This window comes from Rhipicephalus sanguineus, chromosome 4, assembly GCF_013339695.2.
Source record: "Rhipicephalus sanguineus isolate Rsan-2018 chromosome 4, BIME_Rsan_1.4, whole genome shotgun sequence".
In the NCBI taxonomy this organism is placed as follows: domain Eukaryota; kingdom Metazoa; phylum Arthropoda; class Arachnida; order Ixodida; family Ixodidae; genus Rhipicephalus; species Rhipicephalus sanguineus.
The window spans coordinates 22,879,309-22,900,334 of NC_051179.1; the positions used below are offsets into that span (position 1 = coordinate 22,879,309).

At 47.5% G+C, this 21,026-nt stretch overlaps 1 protein-coding gene across 1 annotated transcript; it reads right to left on the reverse strand.

The window, feature by feature from the left end:
- Nucleotides 1-2,078: 2,078 nt before the first annotated feature.
- Nucleotides 2,079-16,691, reverse strand: LOC119389599 (zinc finger protein 708). Its single transcript, XM_037656944.2, has 4 exons — nucleotides 16,451-16,691; nucleotides 8,362-8,613; nucleotides 3,137-3,710; nucleotides 2,079-2,730 (listed from the first exon to the last, which is right to left on the reverse strand). Exons 1-4 carry the CDS (start codon nucleotides 16,625-16,627, stop codon nucleotides 2,123-2,125), a joined length of 1,611 nt encoding a protein of 536 aa, XP_037512872.1. The 5' UTR covers nucleotides 16,628-16,691; the 3' UTR covers nucleotides 2,079-2,122.
- Nucleotides 16,692-21,026: the final 4,335 nt, after the last annotated feature.

Here is a 21,026-nt window from a genome sequence, read left to right on the forward strand (position 1 = left end):
CCTCACTTATACCATTGAATAAGTATAGCTAAATCACTTAAATCAGTGACGTCAAGCCAGGCTAGTTCGCGTGAAGATGTGTATTGTGTATGAACTGCACTCGGTTACAACCTAAGACAAAATGCCAGCTCCACCCACAACCATCGTTGTCCCTCTCAACGGAGAATTTGCATAAATTCTCCATCCAATGGCGTTTACTAATTTTGGTGACGTCAAGCGCTTCTCAAGTGTTTCAGATGCTTGACTTTCTCATACAGACACACGTTTGCGTCGCTGGTTTTAGGTCGGAAACTTGAATGTCCTGTCAAACTTCGTTAGGAATTGTGACATCGCTGTTCAGCCAAACGTAATGTCTTAGGCCCATAGGCGTGCGCACAGGGGGGGCAGGAGGGGGGGGGGGCGCAAAATCTGCCCCATACATTGACTTTGAAGGGGGGGGGGCGCTGCGACGACCCTTTGCCCCCCCTAATGGGGAACCCTGCGCACGCCTATGCTTAGGCCAAACGTAATGTCCAAACGTATTGACAAACCTTTAACTCTATGCGTAGTGTTGGCATTAGCCGAGAAAAAATACTTACGGTTCGAGTGGAAACCAGCTAGCACGAGCAGTCTTTCACAAGTGAAGGCCAGGCGCTGCGCGGTTCTGTGAACGGAGCTGAGATTTTTTCTTATGTTGTTATCGAATATTAGGAGACAGCATTACGTCAGGTAGCCTGTGTTGGCAAGCGAACGCTCCGTGAAGGCTTTTCTTAGCGGTATTGTCTGGACACGCGACCTCCGCGACCGCAGCGCCTTGGCCGAGTATGTTTGCGAGTCTGCGTAGCTTCGCTTGTACTGCACGTGCATTCTATGTGGTGATTACATGCTGTAACCAGACTCGCTTTTTTTTTGTTGTTTTTTTTTTTTTTTAATTTGGGTGGAACGGTTCTCTCTCCTAATTTTTCCTGTGGTCGTTTTGCTGTTCCAGATGCACAATTACCTCATACATCTCAAAGGCTTGTCTAAATGAACGTTAGTCTAAATTACTGACAGTGAGCAATATGACCAAAATGTGGAGCGCAAATGGCGATGGTAACGCAAACAAAATCGGCTTCTTTTTTTCTGTCACTCTTCTTCAGCTAGGCGCTGACATAACCGAATGCTCTGACGTACAAAGATAATTAGTTCAAGTTCCCTTGATATTCGGAAGCCTCGTGGTCTCTCGCACCAAACCGTTCGTACAAATTAGAGAAAAGTAGACATGAAAATAAACAGCGTCTGACACAGTACACAATAAAGTTTCCCACGGCCAACAATGAGCATTCTTCATCAAAGTTTGCGAATATAGAACAAAGCCAAGAAAAAAAGGAAAAAAAATGAGGGCAGGTGAGCAGGAATGGAAGAGGTGGACGTGGCTTCAGCTTGACCCCCAGTGGTGGCCTGTCAACCTCTCCTCCGCTATGTTGTCACGAATCGTGCAGAACTTTAAAAGTGGACAAAACAAAGCGGAAAAACACAAGAGCGCCTACAAGTTGTGTCCACGTTTAAAATTCCACGCTGTTCTTGGCAACATGATTAAACACCCAAATCGCCTAAATGTGCATCCTGCTGTCCTGCACTCCAGGCCCGTAGCCGGGGGGGGGGGGGGGGGGGGAGGGTGAAATATGTGAGGTATGTGTTTTTAGCAAAATAAATAATAAAAATAGGTGTTTTTCTCAAAAAGTGAAGGTTTTCAGCAAGTGCCCCCCCCCCACCCCCGAAAGAATTCCTGGCTATACGGGCCTGCTACACTCTACAATCTAAGAAAAAAGCGAGTATTTGGGGAGTATTTTTACTACACAACAATAATCGTCAGCTTGATCGCGTTTCCTTTCTCGAAAACCCGGCTCTCGTCACTTTCCTATCAAGAATGCTATGTCACGCTGATAACGCTCGCGCCGTTCGTGACCGGGAAGTGCCGGGACCGCGCTGATAACGCAAGGAAAGTACGCGAGGCGGATGACGGTTATATTTGTGTGGCAGAAATACTCTCCAAATACTCGATTTTTTTCTTAGAATGTATACGCGGGGTGAAGTTTTGAAGCAACGAGAATGGAAGTTTGCACGAGCTTTCGACTCCGCCAAAAACGCGCGGTCGTCTATTTTATCTGGTCGTGCGAACAGTCTCCGCATCGGCGCTTTCGATCTTGACGATAAAAGCCTTCAGACCCCCGCGAGACTCTCTTTCGAGCGTGAGTCCGTCCGGGCTCGCACCTGCCTGCACGGACAGCGGAGCTGCGGCCCCGAAAGCTTGGCCTTTCTTTACTGCAGCAACCTTTGTCGACGACACGTCGTCGTCTTCCTTTGTACGGACGCTGTTGCTTCCCGCTGAGGCTAGGATGAACCGACCGGCTGCCCGCGGCGAAGATTGATGCTGATTCGAAGAAGCGACCGCCGCACTTCCACTCCTGCCAGTGGTACGGCAGCCGTTGGCCGCAACGGGGGTCTCAGTGTCCGTATGACGGCGGTTCGCAGACTCAGCATCGCAGACCTGCGGGCCGCGCAGTCCTTTTCGATGATTACCGGCCAAGTCCTTGGTGTCAGCGCTGGAACCATTTGCTTTCGGATGTGATGGTTCTGGGGCCGTGTTCTCAGAACGGGTGCCTGCTTCCTCGGTCGAAGGTGCGTCACCGTCACCAGCATCGTCATCATGGCTAGCATCAGCAGTAGCAGCAATGGCTGAAGTTATGCACGGTGGAGATTTGGTAGCACCTGCAACGCGCGCAGGAGCAAGAACTGTAACTGAAAAATGATGATAAAAGACGGAAGGCGCGCAAACAAGGACGCAAGAGAGAAGTCGGGTCAACACAAACAACTCAAAAGCCCACTAACAACTCAAAAGGCGCACGGCGGCGGAGAAGAGGCACAAACACTTATCTGCACATGCACAGGCAAGAGGCGACAGCTATCAATCCGGCATCCGTGGGGGTCTACGTGAGAGATAACTGTTCAGGCATTTCATTTTGTTCTTTACGCAAGTTAACCGACGGCTGGCTCACGCATGCGCTAATACCACTCGTTCCTGTGCCTGTATAAAACTGCGCACTCATCGAATTTTGGCGTGCATTTTACACTCTCGACAATGTAAAGATAGATTAGAATGTTGAGCCTCCGGTACCGGAAGATTTGGTCGTGGTCGTAGTGTAGTGATGGAAGCTTTTAACGGTTGACGGCGGCGGTTCGCTGCAAGATGACGACGTCTGTTCAGCGCTGACTTCATCTTTCGACGACGTCTCTGCCTGCGACGTCGAAGCGGACGGCGTCGCCGCTAGGGCTTCGGCCGACTCCGGCTGCGGATGCCACTTGGCGGCGTGCGCCCGCAGAGTGGAGGCCTTGGCGAAACGCTTGGGGCATCGCTCGCACTGGAAGGGTCGCTCTCCTGTGTGAGTGAGCATGTGCGCCTTCATGTTGGAGCGCTTGCCGAACCTCTCGTGGCACACGTCGCACTGGTGCGGCCGCTCGCCCGTGTGCATCGTGCGGTGCGACTTCATGTCGCTCGACGTGTAGAAGAGCTTGCCGCACACGTCGCAGGCGTGGTCCTTCTGTCCCAGGTGGATCTTGCGGTGCGCCTTCAGGTTGCTGACGACGGCGAAGGACTTTGGGCACATGTCGCACTTGTGCGGACGCTCGCCGGAGTGCGTGAGCATGTGCGTCTTGACGTGGCTTGACGAGGAGAACTGCTTGCCGCACACCTGCGCGGGTCATCGGCGCAGCAGAGGCGCGCGCCGCGCATTTAGTGAATTTGATCGCGGACGGGTAATTATAACACGCCCCGATTGTCGATTTCCCCTTTGTTCCCCAAAGTCCGCGTTATTCCAAAGCGCTTTAAAATGCCCAAACGACCAGCACCAGCTCAACATTGCATACTCCAGCATTTCGCCTCCATCGAAATGCGACCGCCGCGGCCGGGATTGAACCTGCGACCATCGGATCAGCAGCCGAGCACCGTAATCGCTGCACCACCGAGGCGGACAACCGATGATATTTAGTATAATATGTACTCGGTTATGAGAGATCAATTAGCCACCCCGACTTCTTGCTGCGCTTACTTATTCTGTGCCAGAAGCACAAGGACTTTGTGTGTTTAGAAAATTTTTGTTATATAATAGGGGTCATTCCACGCCAACTGTCCCAGCCTTGGCGCTCGACCATCTGCGATTTGAATGAAAAAAATCGAGGGCTATCTGTCCAAAGCCAGAAGATTTCCGCCAAAATATTCTTGGCGAAAAAAATTTTTCAGGGCCGCGAACCCTATGTGAAGTTTTTCGGAAAGCTCGAAACTATGGCTCGGAAAATGCGTTTTCAAAAAATCTCTTCTTCATATATTAGGCTAGGACAAATTTTTCCCTACATAGCGATCGTAGGCTTCTCACTTAAAATAAGTTTCACGAACGTTTACGCTTTCTTAGGTTTTTCATGCGGCCTTAAATATTGACAATATGACCTATATTGGGGATTTTTTCATAGAAAGGCGACATTCAGTGAAATGTAATATTTTATTTGAACTGATTGACAGGAAGTTTTACTGTAGCCCAAAAATAGTTTGAGACGTATATGGCGTGAAATGGTGTGCAGAGCTGGCGACAAAGTTGCAAGAAAGTTCATTTTTGCACATGTTTAGTCGTAAATTTAACATTGAGGTGGTCCTAGTAAAATTATGCTAAATAGCGCATTTACTAGCAACGTTAGTTGTCTACTGACTGAGAAAGTTTTATCAAATTACATTTTGTTTTAAGGAAGAAAAAAATTTTTGAAGTTGTGTTCTGCCGATGTCTTTTTTCTTTCTCGTATTTTCTCTTCGCCGAAACGCATCCAGTGGTTAGTACAACCTACATGGCCGCGAGGTTCGCCACGGAAGAGCTAGACAACATAATGATCTTTGCTCGTGCTTATTTGAATGTTTTACTAGCGAGTATTGGCCTGAGTCAACGAGAAATACGAACTCCGCTAGAGTGAATTTAACCACATGCACTTGTCCATTGAAGGCCGGCATAGTGTGCTTACGCAACAGCGGGAAGTGACACCGATGCGTGTAACAACCTGTTGCCTGCGTAAATGTTTAAAAGTGGCAAAAGGAACAGACTGGTTGCTTTAACAAAGCAGATCAGTTGCACTTGTGAACGAACACAATCGTATATAAGTGATGAGTATATTTATAAAATGAATCGTATATGTAAGTGATGATGTTTGACCAGTGACCGTGAATTGGTGCAAAAGTACAACATGCGTTTCATATTACAGCAACAAAATTTTTCCCTGATGGTAGTGTTCTTCCCACTTTTATATCTGTGCGCAGGCAACGGGGCGTTTCTTCCCACGTTATATCTGTGTTCTTCCCACGTTATATCTGTGCGGGGCAACGGGGCCAAGAATATTTCGGCGGAAATCTTCTGGCTTTGGATAGATAGTCCTCGATTTTTTTCATTCAAATCGCAGATGGTCGAGCGCCAAGGCTGGGACAGTTGGCGTGGAATGACCCATAGACGATTAACATCGATCACAATTGAACACAACATTTTCTTGCTGGACTTGCGTTTACGAGAATCACAAAACAGACTTCAGGACGTCGTGTGTTTCGAAAAGATGAAGACCATTTAGAGCACCATTTGCCCTACCACGGCCGATACGTAAAAAAATGGTTTTCTTTTCTTATGTAGCGGCCGCGGCTCTACTAAACTAGCTGTGTTTAGAACAACAGGTGAACGATTTCAAGCATTAAAGCACCGATTATACTCTACAAGATGAGTGCAATATGCGACCCAACCCTGGACTAAAACTGCGTCATTGTTACACACGTAAAGCAGATCTAAGATACTTCAATTTTTCCATACAGGTACAAGTCTTTATCTCTGGTTTTACACAAAAAACATGAGCGTCCCTACCCATTTTGACTAAACAATAATATTAGCACTCAGCGAAAGAAAATAATTTAATCAGAAACGACGAACGTTTATTTTCCGATGTGCCTAGTATTTACATTAGCAGAGAGAAAGTACTTGTGTTTTGAGTGAAAACCAGCTGGTACTACTTCAAAAGACAGGCGAACCGCAGTTTTGTGGGTGCGCGGACCTTAATATAACGTATACATTCGCTGGGTACGTTCCTTTGCACGTTTCCGTCATATATGCCACATTACAGGCTTGAGACATGCGCAGATTGTTTGCAAATGAATTTTAAAGATTGTCTGCAAACGCCCTCCTGGCTTCCCACAATTATTGGCAACATTGCGTCTGTGACGTCAGTACTGGGAAGGCGACGGAGGTGACGCAGCCGAGGGCACCGCTAACTTCGGCCGCTACAGCGAGCGTCTGCTGTGCTGGCGCGGCGTGCTCACCTCTCCACTGTGCGCCTGCTCGTCCCGGTTGTCACAGTTTTCATACTCAGCGCCGGCGTGACCGGCATGCCTTGCACGACTTCCGGTTCGTTCGTAACAACGTCTACGTCTACGTAGACAGTACACTCGGTTGGGTTTCGGTTTCGGTATTGCGCTTTTTTGCTTATTTAAAATTATTCTCCAATTTGCCGAGTATTTCTGCTATCGGGCCCGTAACAGGAGCGTCTCAGGAACATAAAAGCACCATTACTTTGACATGGCCAAAAGATCGCCGGAGTTGGCCTTTAAAGTCAGGGGGGGGGGGGGGGGGGGGGGGCTCGAGGGGGGCCCGGCCCCCCCTCCAATGAAGGGAGACTTTAAGCCCTGCTTGTCGTAAAATGTTCGCGACCAGTCGAGGCAGCCCTTATATATTGACGGCAGATGATTCTCAAAAGAATGCATTTTAGAATGCCAACCTTTTCATAAGCTGTTACAGCAAAAGACTACGCATGTTTTATGATACGTACAGTCAGTTCTTGTGAACAATAAACTGGCTGAAGGGCCGGTGTTCAGTGGCGTAGCCAGGGTGGTTGTTTGGAGAGTGCAACCCCCACCTCCCCAACCCTCTGGTAATTGAACATTTTGTATGTGTATGTGTACACATATGCGCGCACACGTCCAAACACACGCACGAATATACACTCTATGACCCCCCCCCCAAAAAAAAAAAAACAATTCTGGCTATGCCCCTGTCTGCGTCACACAAACTTCAAAATGGGAGTCAGTACGTTCGGGCATCTCCCCTTGATCCGCACAACACGGCCGACTGCGTATGCTTCAAAAGAAATTCGTGCCATATTATAAATGTACAGACAGAGCCTGTCAAAACGTCGTTCTCTTTGAAATGGAAATTCGGGCGTAGCGGCAGCAGCGCCGCACCTTCGTGATGTCACGCTTCGCTCCTACGTACGCGGTGGACTGACACACTCGCACATGTGGCGCGCAAAAGCGTGTGTATAGTACTATACGCATATGCGATAGCTCCGCCCTGCGACTGACGCGTTCTTGGCGCGTCGCGAAACAACTGTGCGTCACGCGAGAGAGGGGGGATTGATCGAGGGATCGTTTCTTTTGTTAGACGCATCCTAACGAAACAAACAGACTACGAAGCCCAGGAAAATATAGGGCAAATTATTCGTAACCTTTAACTGTAAGGTATACTAATTATGCCATAAATGGAAAGGAATTGGAGTGGATGAAAAATCAACTTGCCGCAGGCAGGGACCGAACCTACAACCTTCGGATAACGCGTCCGATGCTCTACCACTTGAGCTACAGCGGCGGTCGCTTTCCCATCCTCTCTATTGCGTATTTATGTTTGTGTAACCCTGGGAGTGTTAGCCAACGCCTCTCGCAGCCATGACGGCGAGTGTGGTAGAGTGCGGAACACTCTTTTGTTGCCAGTTGGCGTCACGGCTATGGCATGTGATCATTATTACGAGTTGGAAGCTGAACAATAAACCCTCGTATATACAACCTAAGGCATCAAGTCTGCCGGAACGAGACCCTCGCTATGAATGAGCGTCTCTTTTGTTATAATCGGTTACAACCTAAGAAAGCATGTCAGCTGCGCCCGCAGCCACCGCTGTACCTCCCACAAAAAATTTGCATAAAAGCTCCATCCAATAGCGCTTGCTCATTTTCGTGACGTCGTCAAGCACTTCTCGAGTTGCTTCAGATCGTTGGCTTTCCTATACAGACACAGTAAATTTTGTCAGGCATTCGACATCGCTGCTCAGTCAAACAATGTTTTAGGTAGTAATGACGAATTTTTAACCTCTAATATGCTTAGTATTTACATTAGCTTAGAAAAAGCACCTACGGTTTAGCGGAAACCAGCTAGCACGACTGTCTTTCACATGTGAATGACAGGCGCGCTGTGCTTCTGTGGGTGGAGCCGACATTTTTTCTTAGGTTGTAACCGAGTGTATATACAACCTAATAAAACCAACAGAGAATGAAGTTAATACCTGGCACTCGTGTCGTCTCTCGCCGGTGTGGACGAACATGTGCGATCGCAGGTTCGACGAGACGGAGAACTCGCGCAGGCAGATCTCGCACTGGTAGGGCCGCCGGCCGCTGTGCACGATGGTGTGCGTCTTCAGGTGGCTCGAGGTGGCGAACGCCTTGCCGCACTCGGCGCACCGGAAACGCCGCTCGCCCGTGTGCACCACCGCGTGCGCCTTCAGGTTCGAAGAGGCGCTGAACTGCTTGCCGCACACCTGCAGCAGGAGCCGTAGCTGTTTACTACGCTGTCGGGAGGGATCAATAAAGAGTGCCCGGGTTGGCGGAAAGTGCAGACAAGCCACGAGACCTTTATTTATTAAGGCGAAAACCTTAGATGCCTCATAAAGCGAGAAAATATACCGTCGACGTCGTCAACACTGGTGATAAAAAAATCATCACGTGATGACGTCATCATGACGTCACATGTCACCAAATTTATGACGTCACATATGATTACGTCATCGCGCGATATCGTCGTTAGGTCAAAGGTGGGCCGATCACGGAGGCAGTTCAAAACCAGGTGAGGTGCAGAAAACGTCCAACGGCTCTGATCCTAGAGGCACTTCAAAACCACGTTAGGAGCAGAAAGCTTTCGGGGTGGGGGGGGGGGGGGGGGGAGGATCATTCGACTGAAAAGACGAAAAACGTGGCTTTCGCCTTCGAGTCGTCTTAGGCGGATGCATAGGGACCCTGCGTGAGGTCTTTCTTCTTTTTCTTTATAGTTGAGAAAAGCTGAAAAATGTATAGCAGCAATTCGTCGTTAAATGTGTCGAATGAACAATCGCTCTCACTGTCAAAAAAAAGGTCGACAACCTGCCCACGCACGGTATTCGACGTGGTTGGTACGGCTGTGTGAGGGGCAGATGGAACGGCCGAGGCAAGCCGCTCGTAAAGCTCCGTGTTCTGATCCACCGAGGGTGGTTGACATAAGCGTGCGCACGGGAGGGGGGCCGGGGGAGCGGACGACCCCTCCCCCCCCCCCCCGCCTAATCGTCTAAAGGGGGGCGCCAATCTGCTCCCATACCTTTACACAGTCGGACCTTACACGTCATTTTTAATGCGCGGGCTTATGGCTACGCACATTTTTTACTATAATTGCGACCAAGGACCCCTGATGTTGCATTCAAACAACTGTTTATTTCCCACGTTTACCTCGAAGAGGCGGAGAACAATGGCCGGCCTTCGTGAGAAGCACTTCATCGCTTCATTTTCATTTTGGCATCCATTGCGACTCGACCAGGGGTGGAGGGGTTAAAACTTGCCCCTACCCCAACACCCCCACCCTGCGCACGCCTATATGGCGGTTGATATATCGCGCCGCTTGAAAGAGGTTATCACCGAGAGGGACGATGCGATGCTGTTGTCAGGGGTGGTTATATATCGGTGTTATTGAAAAAGCCAAAAACATGGGTGGGTTATCTTTGGGGGGGGGGGGGGGGGGGGCATCCCTCGGGATTTTATGGCACTTAGCTCTTAGCCACGGTGGAAGGTATATCTTTCACCGCGCTCTTAGCTATAGTTAGCTAGTCGATCAGTTTGTGCTTAATTTGTTTCTTATAGTCAGATAGTGAGGCAGTCGCTTAACGAACTGGTCAGTCAGCTCACTTTCGCTAGCTTGTTAACTGCATATAGCCAATGCATTATTGAGCTGTAATCGCTTCCTGAGGCGGTCATTCAGCTAGCAATGTCCATTAGTTTGTTGACCGTAGTCAGGCACGTAGCCAGGATTTTTTTCGGGGGGGGGGGGGGGGGGGGGAGGCCTATTTGTTCGAAAGAAAGTATTTTCATGGCAAAAAGAAAAAAAAAGTTGCCCGGGAATATAAAAGGCTGGACGAATTTCGCCCCCCCCCTCCCCTTGCCTACGTGCCTGACTGTAGTTAATGACTTGAGGTAGTCAATTCACAAACCGGTCAGCGAGCTAATATCTTCGGTCGTTCGTCAACTATGCAGTTTGTCAAACATTCACATATATATAGTAAATTAATGAGACAATAAGCCAGCTAGATTGATCGTTCGTTTGTCAGCTAAGCAGTCACTCATTCAGCCAATCATGAAGTGTAATGATGAAGCAGAGGGAGTAAACAACACGCAAGGCGATGCACAATCGTATATCACTCATAAGCACGTGCAATACGGAAATCATGGCTCATAGCCGTGCAGGAAGGCTTCTGTTCGCGCCCTTCACCCGTGTAGTCCCTCTAAAGACGGCTTCTACTTTTTCTCCTTTTTCTTAACCCGTAGCACAGGACGTGTTCCTTTCGTCTTGTCTTGTTTTCTTGTTCTTTATTACTTTTTCATCTCCTACAACCACGGTGTATATATGAGCTATACGTCGTCGTGTGCGCCTTCGACCCACTTCGGCCCCCAAACTGCAGTATACACGTCGCTGCACCACGCGCCGTTAAGCCACGTTTCGCCGGTCAAAGCCGGTTTTCCGCGCGGCTGCAGATTATCGGCAGCTTCCATTAGCGTTTCTAACGTGGAGCCCGCCCGCGCTCCCCCGGGAGCACGTGACCTCGTCATCAACTCCCCCTCCTCTCTCTCTCTCTCTCTCTCTCCCTTCCTCAATACCACCTCCTCTAGCCTGTGCATTTGTATATATATGCCGCTGTTTTCTGCGTGTTTGTGCGTTTGATAGCTCTTTATCGCGCGCGCGTTTTTTTTTTTTTTTTTTTTTTTGTGTGTGTGTGTGTGTGTGTGTGTGTGTGTGTGTGTGTGTGTGTGTGTGTGTGTGTGTGTGTGTGTGTGTGTGTGTGTGTGTGTGTACCAGATAGTACGCTAGCAGCGTGTGTGTGCGTGCGTTAGTCCTAATCGAATCTCTCTATAAACAGTCGCCTGCCTGTGTCCGTGGCAGATATACATCGGTTCCCGGGCGCATCATATGCACTTGAAAAGGTTGACACTGATCTCATGAGAGGTCGAAACGATAATTCGTAAGAATAATAGTGGCATAATCTCTATTTCGTTCAAATAAAGCGAGCATGCACGAAAGGATAGCTGCTACCATGAGCAGCTTAACAAGAAAAAAAAAAAAAGGCGGGGGGGAGGTAGTTGAATGCTCTACTAGGCCTCTTGGTTTGATCTTTAATCGGAAATAATAATAATAATAAAAGAAATTATGGCAACTATATACGCACTAGTGGTGCGGAGTGTGGAAACAGCGGAGCTGGTGGCCTTCCCCTCCTCCTCACCCTCATCTCCCTTTCCCACCCCCTTGTTATACTGTAGCATGGCTATGCTATGCTTTACCCTCTACCCTCCTCCTTTCCCTTCTCATCGCCCTCACTTCCCTTTCGCAAACCCTTGTTATACTACACCCTACGGTACGCTTTCTCTCCTTTTCTTTCTATCTCTATTTCTTTCTCTCTCTCTTTCTTCCCCTCTCTCTGTTTCCCTTTTTTTCTGTCGTTCATTCTTTCTAACTCTCTTTTTCTCTATGTTTTCCTAGTTCTCTCGCCCATTTCCAAGTAATCATATACGGTTCTCATATGCCTGTTCTGCCACCGTGCCTGGATAGCCGAATGGTTACGACGCTCGCCTTCGTACGATAGGTACCCGGGGTTCGAATCCCGCCTCGCTAAGAAATTTATATCATTTTATTTGTTCGTTATTCTCCTCCTGTCCGCTTCTCATCTTCCCTCCTGCTCCTTTCCTTCCTCCTCTACACTTCGCAGAGGACAGTTTTCGCTGTGCTCGGCGAAGCCCCCCAGAAAATGAGCGCGATGCCTGCTAAAGCGCAGCGCATAATGTGAGTCACTGACTGCGTATTCGGCACGACTGTCGCACGTAAGGTTTTCCAATACTGGTATGGGCGTATTAAATCGGAAGCATTCTCCCAGACGCAAGTTGCTGTTCCAGAAGCAGCTTTATAAGTCAGCACCGAAAGCAACCATTTTCCGAGCTAAAATTGGGCATAAAATATCTACGTACAGTCATGCAAAGGGGGACATGCAGACTACCACATTAAACTATGATTAACACGAAATATAATTACGACATGGTCTAATTAAAAAAAAAACAAAAAGAAAAAGAAAAAGAAAGCACGGTTTGCGTTAAGTATAGTGTACTATACTCGAATAATTCCAGCACTGATGCTGGTAATTCGCTCTTGTAAGTTTGTAATAAGTATGCAACCTAACCTAATCTGTGCTTTTATATCCTGAATGAAAACTGGGTCTGCGTGGTGTATTACAGAGATTAGGCGTCCCTGGCAATATCGCCTGGCTTGGTGTTTTCCATACCTGGATGGATCGTCAGTTTCCAGGTAACCAATGATGCATATCTCTGTCCAATAATTGCTTCGCGCACTGCGACAGTAGTCATAGTACCCCTCGGGAAATTCCGCGGCATTGTTTTTTCTAACTTTTTTATTAACAGATGTCAGGTGGGCGAGACGCAACGGCATAAGGCAAGGGTACACCGGTAGCAACTAACGCGTTACAAACGCTGCAAGTTTGGCAGTTTATTGTGTGGTACGTATATCATAGAATCGCGCGGTGGACTAATAAATAGCATAAAGAGGGACGGGAAGTTAGTATTGCGTTTATGTAGTATTGATACCATTTTACAAGAAGAAGAAACATCCTTGAGCCGAGTGTATATAGTTCTTAGCTTTTATTTTAAAAAAAACTTGGCTGGAGAATTCTTCTTGTGATTTTACTCAGCCAGACAGGGGATCTGTCAAAGATGTTTACCTTTATATCATTTTGCGCTAATGCATGACCATATGAAGACTTTCTCTCTTTCTTTTATTTTTATTTTTCTTACGGCTTGTTCTTCTTTTTTTTTAACTTCGCAGGTTTCGTGAGCCATACGCGTTATAGGGAGCGGGATAACATTAAACCAAACGCCAGAAGCGACGTGACGCCGTAGTTACACAATCCTGTAGCGTGACACGTCTCAAAAAAGGTCGCATACATCGCCAGTGTATTCTTTTTTGCAATTCTACACGGATGCGAACGAAACTTTCAACTCCCCCTCCCCCTCCACCAATAACACTTTCTTATTGTTTCTTTATGTTGCTTTCTCTTTCTGAGTCCGTGTCACTGCAGGAACGCGGCATAAATATAATATGTCTAAATTTCAGATAGACCCCTATCATTTCTCTCTCTCTCGCACACATCTCGAGATTGGCCGTACTGCATAATCATCGATGATAGGCAATTAAAAACTACAGCCCACTTAAAAAAAAAAGAAATCATTTTTAGGGCGAGTTTTCGTTCGTATGTTTTCCCCTTACTATAAAATCACCGATGACATGTAGCCTACTAAAAAGCATACAAATTTTTCCAAAAAGCATGTTTAAGTTTGTTTGTTCTTGCCAGTGCTATTCTAATGAACTGCAGCACCCAGTATACCACGGTACATATAATCGAGTCTAAGCATGCGTGAAGGACGGCCATCTCGCTTGCGCAGTATTCGCGCACTCTCCACGAGTGTATAGTGCATATAAGCTGGCGCACGCGCTGCGCTGAGATTATCAGGATGCTGCGCAGGGCATCGAAGCGCATAGGGTGTCGTATCGCCTTTTTTTTTTATGCGACCGCAGAGAGCTCTCCTGGGGTGGGGTACATATCTGACATGTCACTGAGATGAGTGAATACTCATTCACAATCACTCAACGCATTTGTGAATAGAATGTCTTTCAGCGCTTCTTGGCACCCGCTTTCTGTAACGCGGTATATAATTAATATTTCTGGCCTAATTTGACTACCGTGTCTACTCGCGTATTGCTAACCAGCACTTACTGACTCGGGGATAATGCTTGGCTAACGTGAGTTACCACGAAACGCGAAAAGTGACCGTCGCCGTCAACACGGACGATTAACTCATCTGATCAGGTGACGTCATCACGTGGCGTCATCACCATGCGTCAGATGACGTCACAGAATGTCAAAATTCGTGACGTCACACAATGACGTCATCGCACTACATTATCGCTTGGTCAAACGTGGGCCGATCTCGGAGGCAGTTCTTCAAAACTACATGAGGTGCAGAAAGCTGCGATGCTGGAGGCACTGCAAAGCCACGTTATAAGTGCAGAAAGCTTCGTGGGGGGAGGGACGATCAATACGATCGACTGTGAAGACGAAAGAGAAGCAAAAGAAGAAGAAGATGGCTTTCGCCTTTACGTCGTCGTATTGCCGATAGATAAAGAGACCTGGTGAGTTTTTTTTTTTTTCGTTGTTGTTTATTCATTTATTTGTTTCTACATACCGCGATGCTATCAGTGCTTTAGCAGGACCGAGTGGCTTAACAGAAGTAAATATACACAGCAAAATATATATCGCGATAAAGAGAAATAAATAAGCAAATACAATTGACCGCCGGAAGAAGGTGTGTATGACCATACGTCTTTTTGTATGGCGGATACAAAACTTCAGCAGGGGGCACCACGAGCGTATAGAAACAGGTAAATAATTTCAGTCGTTCATGAAACGAGGAGAAAAGCTGAATTTAACGATGTTACGCAGTGCGTGCATAGCATACGGTGTCAAATTTAAGATGCTATTGTCGTCTCATCGATGACTGCCGCGAAGTTCGCGCTTGCGTCCGTCTCGTTCTTCGAGTGGCTCGCAAGTATCATTTTGTCTGATGCAAGCGCAGGGACATCTTGCCACGCACTGCGCTACAGATGCAAGTGTAAACCAATCTACGGCGGTACTGCGTGAGTCCAGCAGCCAAAAAGAAAACCCCTCGACACGTGTGCGATCATTCGATCATTGCACCGTCTTTCTTTCTTTCTTTCTTTCTTTCTTTCTTTCTTTCTTTCTTTCTTTCTTTCTTTCTTTCTTTCTTTCTTTCTTTCTTTCTTTCTTTCTTTCTTTTGTAGTTCTCAGAAGAAATATATTTATTACCAGTCACAGACAGGCACTGGTGCCGAAAGAGTTGAGAAAGCTGCTTTGCGCATACGATTTGGCTACGTATATCTCAAGCTTGTCGTCTTTTTTTTTCTTCTCTTTTTGTTGTTTCTGAAAAATAATTTAATAGTTGATAGTTTCTACTCTATGTGTTCTCGCTCCAGTCAGATAATGTGGTTTTTTTTTTTTTATGCAATAAGAATAGTATATTCTATTTTCTCTGACAAGATCCCTCCCACCACCCAATGGGCCTGTTGACACGCGCAAAAACAGCGCCCTCACACACATACAGGCATACAAGTATAATTGGTGGGTATTAATTGAGCGAAGCTCCCCCTCCTCCCTACAAGACCAAGCGCTTAAGCAGATGACGATGTTCTTACGTTAGAAAAAAACAAAACAAAATGCGAGCGAAAAGTCCCACTTTAACTTCGATGTTGTGATTGCGGTTCTTAATTTTGGATAATACAATTTTGGGATGATACGAACATGCTCAGAGGGTCCAAGAAGTTGGCACATCGTCGAGGTTTATCCAGAGCTGCTAAATTTGCCACCTCTGTAGTGTGTGCGCGGGACGATATTTGGGCTGAGTTGTTTTTACCTTGTTGCTATACCGCGGCAGACTATATACGTATAAATGCGCAGAAGTGGAAAGTTGGGCAAGGTAACACGGACTCGTGATTTTGAACAGCGCAAATGAAAGGGACAGAGGTTGAAAAGAAAACTCACAGGGTCCCTTACGCATCCGCCTCAGCCGGCTCGAAGGCGGAAGCCTCCTTCTTTTTATTCTAAGTCAATGTATTGAACCTCCCGCGCCCCCTGAAAGAAAAAAAAATTCCTGCAACTAACGTGGTTTTGCAATGCCTCCAGGATCGGAGGCATTGTAAGCTTTCTGCGCATCACCTCGTTTTGCACCGCCTCCGGGATCGGCACAGCTTTAATCAAGCGATGATGTGATGTGATATTACGTCACAAAATTTGGCGATCTGTGACGTCATGTGGTGACGTCATCACGTGATGATGATCTTTTGCATCAGGACGCCGGTCAATATTCGCGTTTGATGAGACATCTAAGGCTTTCGCCTTAAAAGTTGCGAGTCAGCGCCTGTCCTGTTTTGTTTTAAACCTGTCCCTTGTCATCTGCGCTGTTTAACATCATATGCATAATATGCGAGGTAAAGGCAAGAAGCACCTGGCAGATGTGCGGTTTCTTGCCCATGTGTAAAAGCATGTGCGTGCGCAGGTTGCTGGCGGAGGCGAAGGACTTGGAGCAGAAGTAGCAGTAGTGCATCCCGGTCGATGAAGAAGCGGCGACGACGGCTGCGCGCTGGTGATGCAATGGGTGCGCAGGAACCGCCGGTGGCACCATCCGTTGACCGTTCGGCAAACCGGCGGCGTTGACCGCGGCAGCGTGGATCTGGGCGCGCAAACCAAACAGTATGTATCGTTTTAAAGAGTTTAACCAGGGCGTCACGCTGCGCAGGGTGCGCTTAAAACGGCTGATAGTTACGTCTCTCCAGCACAAATTTTTAGAACGTTCTCTATTCTACCCTTATTTGCCCACACTGTAAACACAAGGACCTACTATACCCCATGTGGTTCTGCACAGACAGTACCATAGGCGTGCGCACAGGGGGGGGGGGGGGGGGGGGGTAAGGCAGCTGCCCCACGCCTTTACTCAATCGGACCTTTAATTCACGCCATTTTTTAATGTGCAGGGCTATGGCTGCGCATGCTTTTTGACGACAATGGCGACCGAGGACATGTTGGATTCAAAGAACTGTTTACTTCCAACCTGTATCCCAACAAAGCCGGGGACCAATGGCAAGCCCTTGTGAGAAGCACCGCATCACTTCATTTTCATTTCTGCACCCGTGGCGGAGCTTGTTTTCTGCTGGACTCGACTAACGGGGGTGGGGTGAAACCCCCCCCCCCCCCAAATGGAGAACCCTGCGCACTAGAGACTCACAGACATGAACAGAAACTTAGTGCAATGTGAAGCCACCCTGCTCAGCCCCGATCCTGAGTGTCAGGTATCCATGGCTAGCGGACAGGGCCATCAAAGCTTCGGGAAGTTCAACGGTCACTGGGAGAGGGCCCGCCCTGAGTTCTTCAGAAGTTCGATAAATAAAGTTTTCATAATCATTAGCCAGTGTTTATCACTGTAGATAGCTGGGCCAGTTGGTATGGATCCATGGAAGTAAGCAGCGCGAAAACCAAGACGACGCACACGGGGAAGAATGACAAGAACAAGTTGAAAGTCAGCGCTTGATCTTGTCATTCTTCCTTGTGTGCGTCGTCTTGCTTTTTGCGCTGCTTACTTCCATGGATTTATCAGTGTTCTGTGGTTAGCATGTATAACACGCGTGCTGGGCGTTATACATGCGGTGCCCACCCTCTCATACAGGTCTACTTTCTGGGGTACTTGTTCACCAGATTAGCCCTGAGTGGCGTGTGCAAAACATCATTTTCACCATAGGAAGTTGATAGCACGAAAGTATTAAGGACGAGCGCTGATCAGGACAGCGCTCGTGCTGTCGTTTTCTTTTCCTCTCACTCTGTTTTTGCGCTGTTTTTTTTTTGCGCTTTTTTATTATTGCGATAGCAATTATATGGACAGTCTCGGCTGATTTTTGTCCGTCCCAGTCGCCGTCATTCACCGTATATGTATAAGTATGTATATATATATATATGAAAGTCCCAAAGAAAAACAATTTAGAAAAATTCTTCCGAAGCGCGGAATCGAACCAGGGACCTCTCGCTCCGCAGCGCTATATACTCCACGAAACGCCGATCCTCTAGGGAGCTAACGGCGAGCGTTATATGCAGACCCTTTAGCGCTGGCCGGACTCAGAGACGGCAGGCGCTTATAAGCGTTTCTTCATTGCCAGCGAGATGCGGCCGCGTTTGCGAAAGGAGCGCGCTGTTCAAACAGAAATAAGTAACAACTGCGACATTTAGTTCGCGCTCGTCCTGTGTGTACGTTTAGGAGAACTTTTTGTTGGGCAAGTTGGTGAACGTTCATAATGATTTTAAGGCGCAAAGCAAGACAAACACAAGAGAGGACACGGGACGGAGCGCCACTAACAACTGAAGTTTATTCGCAGAAATTCACATATAAATATATGTCGTCCTCAGCGCGTGCGCAGAAAGTTGCATTGCCATCAATGGGGGCGGGATAAAGCATGTTCAATGAACTTTTTCTCTGATTTGTACAATACTATAGACGTGTCGCTGACGCACATGTCACCTTTTTTATCGATAAAAAATGCTTCCATTAATTCTCTGGCAGTTTGGTCTGAGCTTTTAGCGATAACCCGCACGTCAGTAAATCGCGGTCCACAAGAGCTTAACGGGCACTGCCTAATGTGCTTAGGTAAATTGGGGCCCTGTTTATTTTGCTCTACATTTCGTTCGTGCTCCCTGATTCGCTCATTTAGGCATCTGTGTCGCGCCTGTTTTATGTAATATTTTCCTTTCACAAATTGACCGGGTCTTGCAGCAGCTTTTACCTTCTAACACTGTTCTTAAAGTTTTTAGGTACGTGGACGATTTTTTGATCATTTTAACCAAGGAAGGAAGCTTTAACTTCGATGAGGCTGTGGACCAGATTTTATCGCTATTCAGACAACATGGAAAAGGCTTGGAATTTACGAGTGAACTGCCTAATGGTAATCACTTGCAGTTCTTAGATCTGCAAATTGTGTTTTGTGCCAATCAGGTCTGTTGGGGGTATGCCCCTCGTACAAAGAAGGCGCTTCTGCCATATGACTCCTGTCATTCAAAGTTAGTTAAACGGGGAATCGCATCGCTATGTTTGGAATCCGCCGTCAGAAAGTCGTGTATTCACAAGATGCAGTCTAGTTTCGACAACCAATTGGTCAGGCTGGCTTCAGCTGGGTTCCCTGGTTCGCTAGTCACCGGAGTCGCTGAAAGCCTCTTGCAAAAATTGAAGAAAAGGGCTCCTAGGGCCGCTGCTGAGGTCCCTCGTGAAGAGGTCAGACCGGTGGTCGTGCCGTATGTGCACAAGTTGGCCCATAACCTGAAAAAGGTTGCGAGCAGATATGGTGTTCCGCTCGTTTTTTCTGCGCCCAGGAAGCTCGGAGGGCTTTGCTCTCAAATAGGAAAAGAAAAAGAAAAAGACCTTCAGAATGTAAGAGGCTGTGGAACTCGACATGGGCTATCCTACACGAAATGTGCTGAAGGGGTAGTGTACGAGATTCCTCTTGCGTGCGGCTGCTCCTATATTGGACAAACCGGCAGATGCCTAAATGAGCGAATCAGGGAGCACGAACGAAATGTAGAGCAAAATAAACAGGGCCCCAATTTACCTAAGCACATTAGGCAGTGCCCGTTAAGCTCTTGTGGACCGCGATTTACTGACGTGCGGGTTATCGCTAAAAGCTCAGACCAAACTGCCAGAGAATTAATGGAAGCATTTTTTATCGATAAAAAAGGTGACATGTGCGTCAGCGACACGTCTATAGTATTGTACAAATCAGAGAAAAAGTTCATTGAACATGCTTTATCCCGCCCCCATTGATGGCAATGCAACTTTCTGCGCACGCGCTGAGGACGACATATATTTATATGTGAATTTCTGCGAATAAACTTCAGTTGTTAGTGGCGCTCCGTCCCGTGTCCTCTCTTGTGTTTGTCTTGCTTTGCGCCTTAAAATCATTATGTGTGTACGTGTTCGTTCGTTTCGTGCGTCCTGCTTTATGTTTTAGCAGTGCGCTTCAAGTATCGAGCTGTGACGCATGATAGTTCGCGCCCGTCCTGTGTGCGTTCTTTTCGTGCGTCCTTTGGGCTCGAGCGACGCGCTGGCAATTTCGAGCTGCTTTCCGTTCTTCGCGTTAGATTCCAATTTGTTGCTATCGCATTCATTGCTTCGCCGTTGCGGCGAAACTGTGACTTTTTATGAATGTATACCGACTAGCCCGATCTGAACGTTTCTACAGGACACCCGTACGTAGAACATACATGCCGCACGAGTGAATAGTTGCACCCTTTACGTGACTAGGCATCCTTGACAGGACATGGCGAGCCCCGAGTTTACTAGAAAGGGAACGCAAGATATACATGACGATTATTGTTGTGCGACAAAAAGACATCCTTTTTGCGCGCTTTCTTTCTTTCTTTCTTTCTTTCTTTCTTTCTTTCTTTCTTTCTTTCTTTCTTCTTTCTTCTTTCTTTCTTTCTTTCTTTCTTTCTTTGCTTCTTTCTTTTTAAGTGATAGAGTGAAAGGCACTTGTTGGAGCATTCGTGGTCCGACGCTTTCTGTGACTATAATAGGTGAAAATGGATAGAGCATGTGTGCGGTTGAGTTGGGGAGGGGCGTACGTGGTTCGGTCAGGGGGAAAAAAAAAGTCGAGGCGACGAATATTGCCAACGCGTCCACTACAGCGGATGTTATTATCACGAGATTCGCCCTTTTTTTCTTTCGTTTTCTTTTTTTTTTTTCCTACAGCTTCAATGAAAATTCATGGACATCGATCGTTGTGCTAGAGGAGGTCTCACCGAGAGGACACGTAGTAATGTAAATATTATCTCGCCTTCATGTGTTCCTCGGCTTCGAGTTGGTTGAGGAACAGCCGACAGCAGACGGGGCACTGATGCGTTGATAGTGCGGGCAACAGGTGGTGGTGATGCTGCTGCTGATCGCGTTCTGGCTTCTCTTTATCCGGACAACGTGGTGGTTCAAGGCCACCATCGCCACCAGCAGCTGCCGCCCTAGTCGCAGCCGTGCTGCCGTTGCGTCCGTCGAA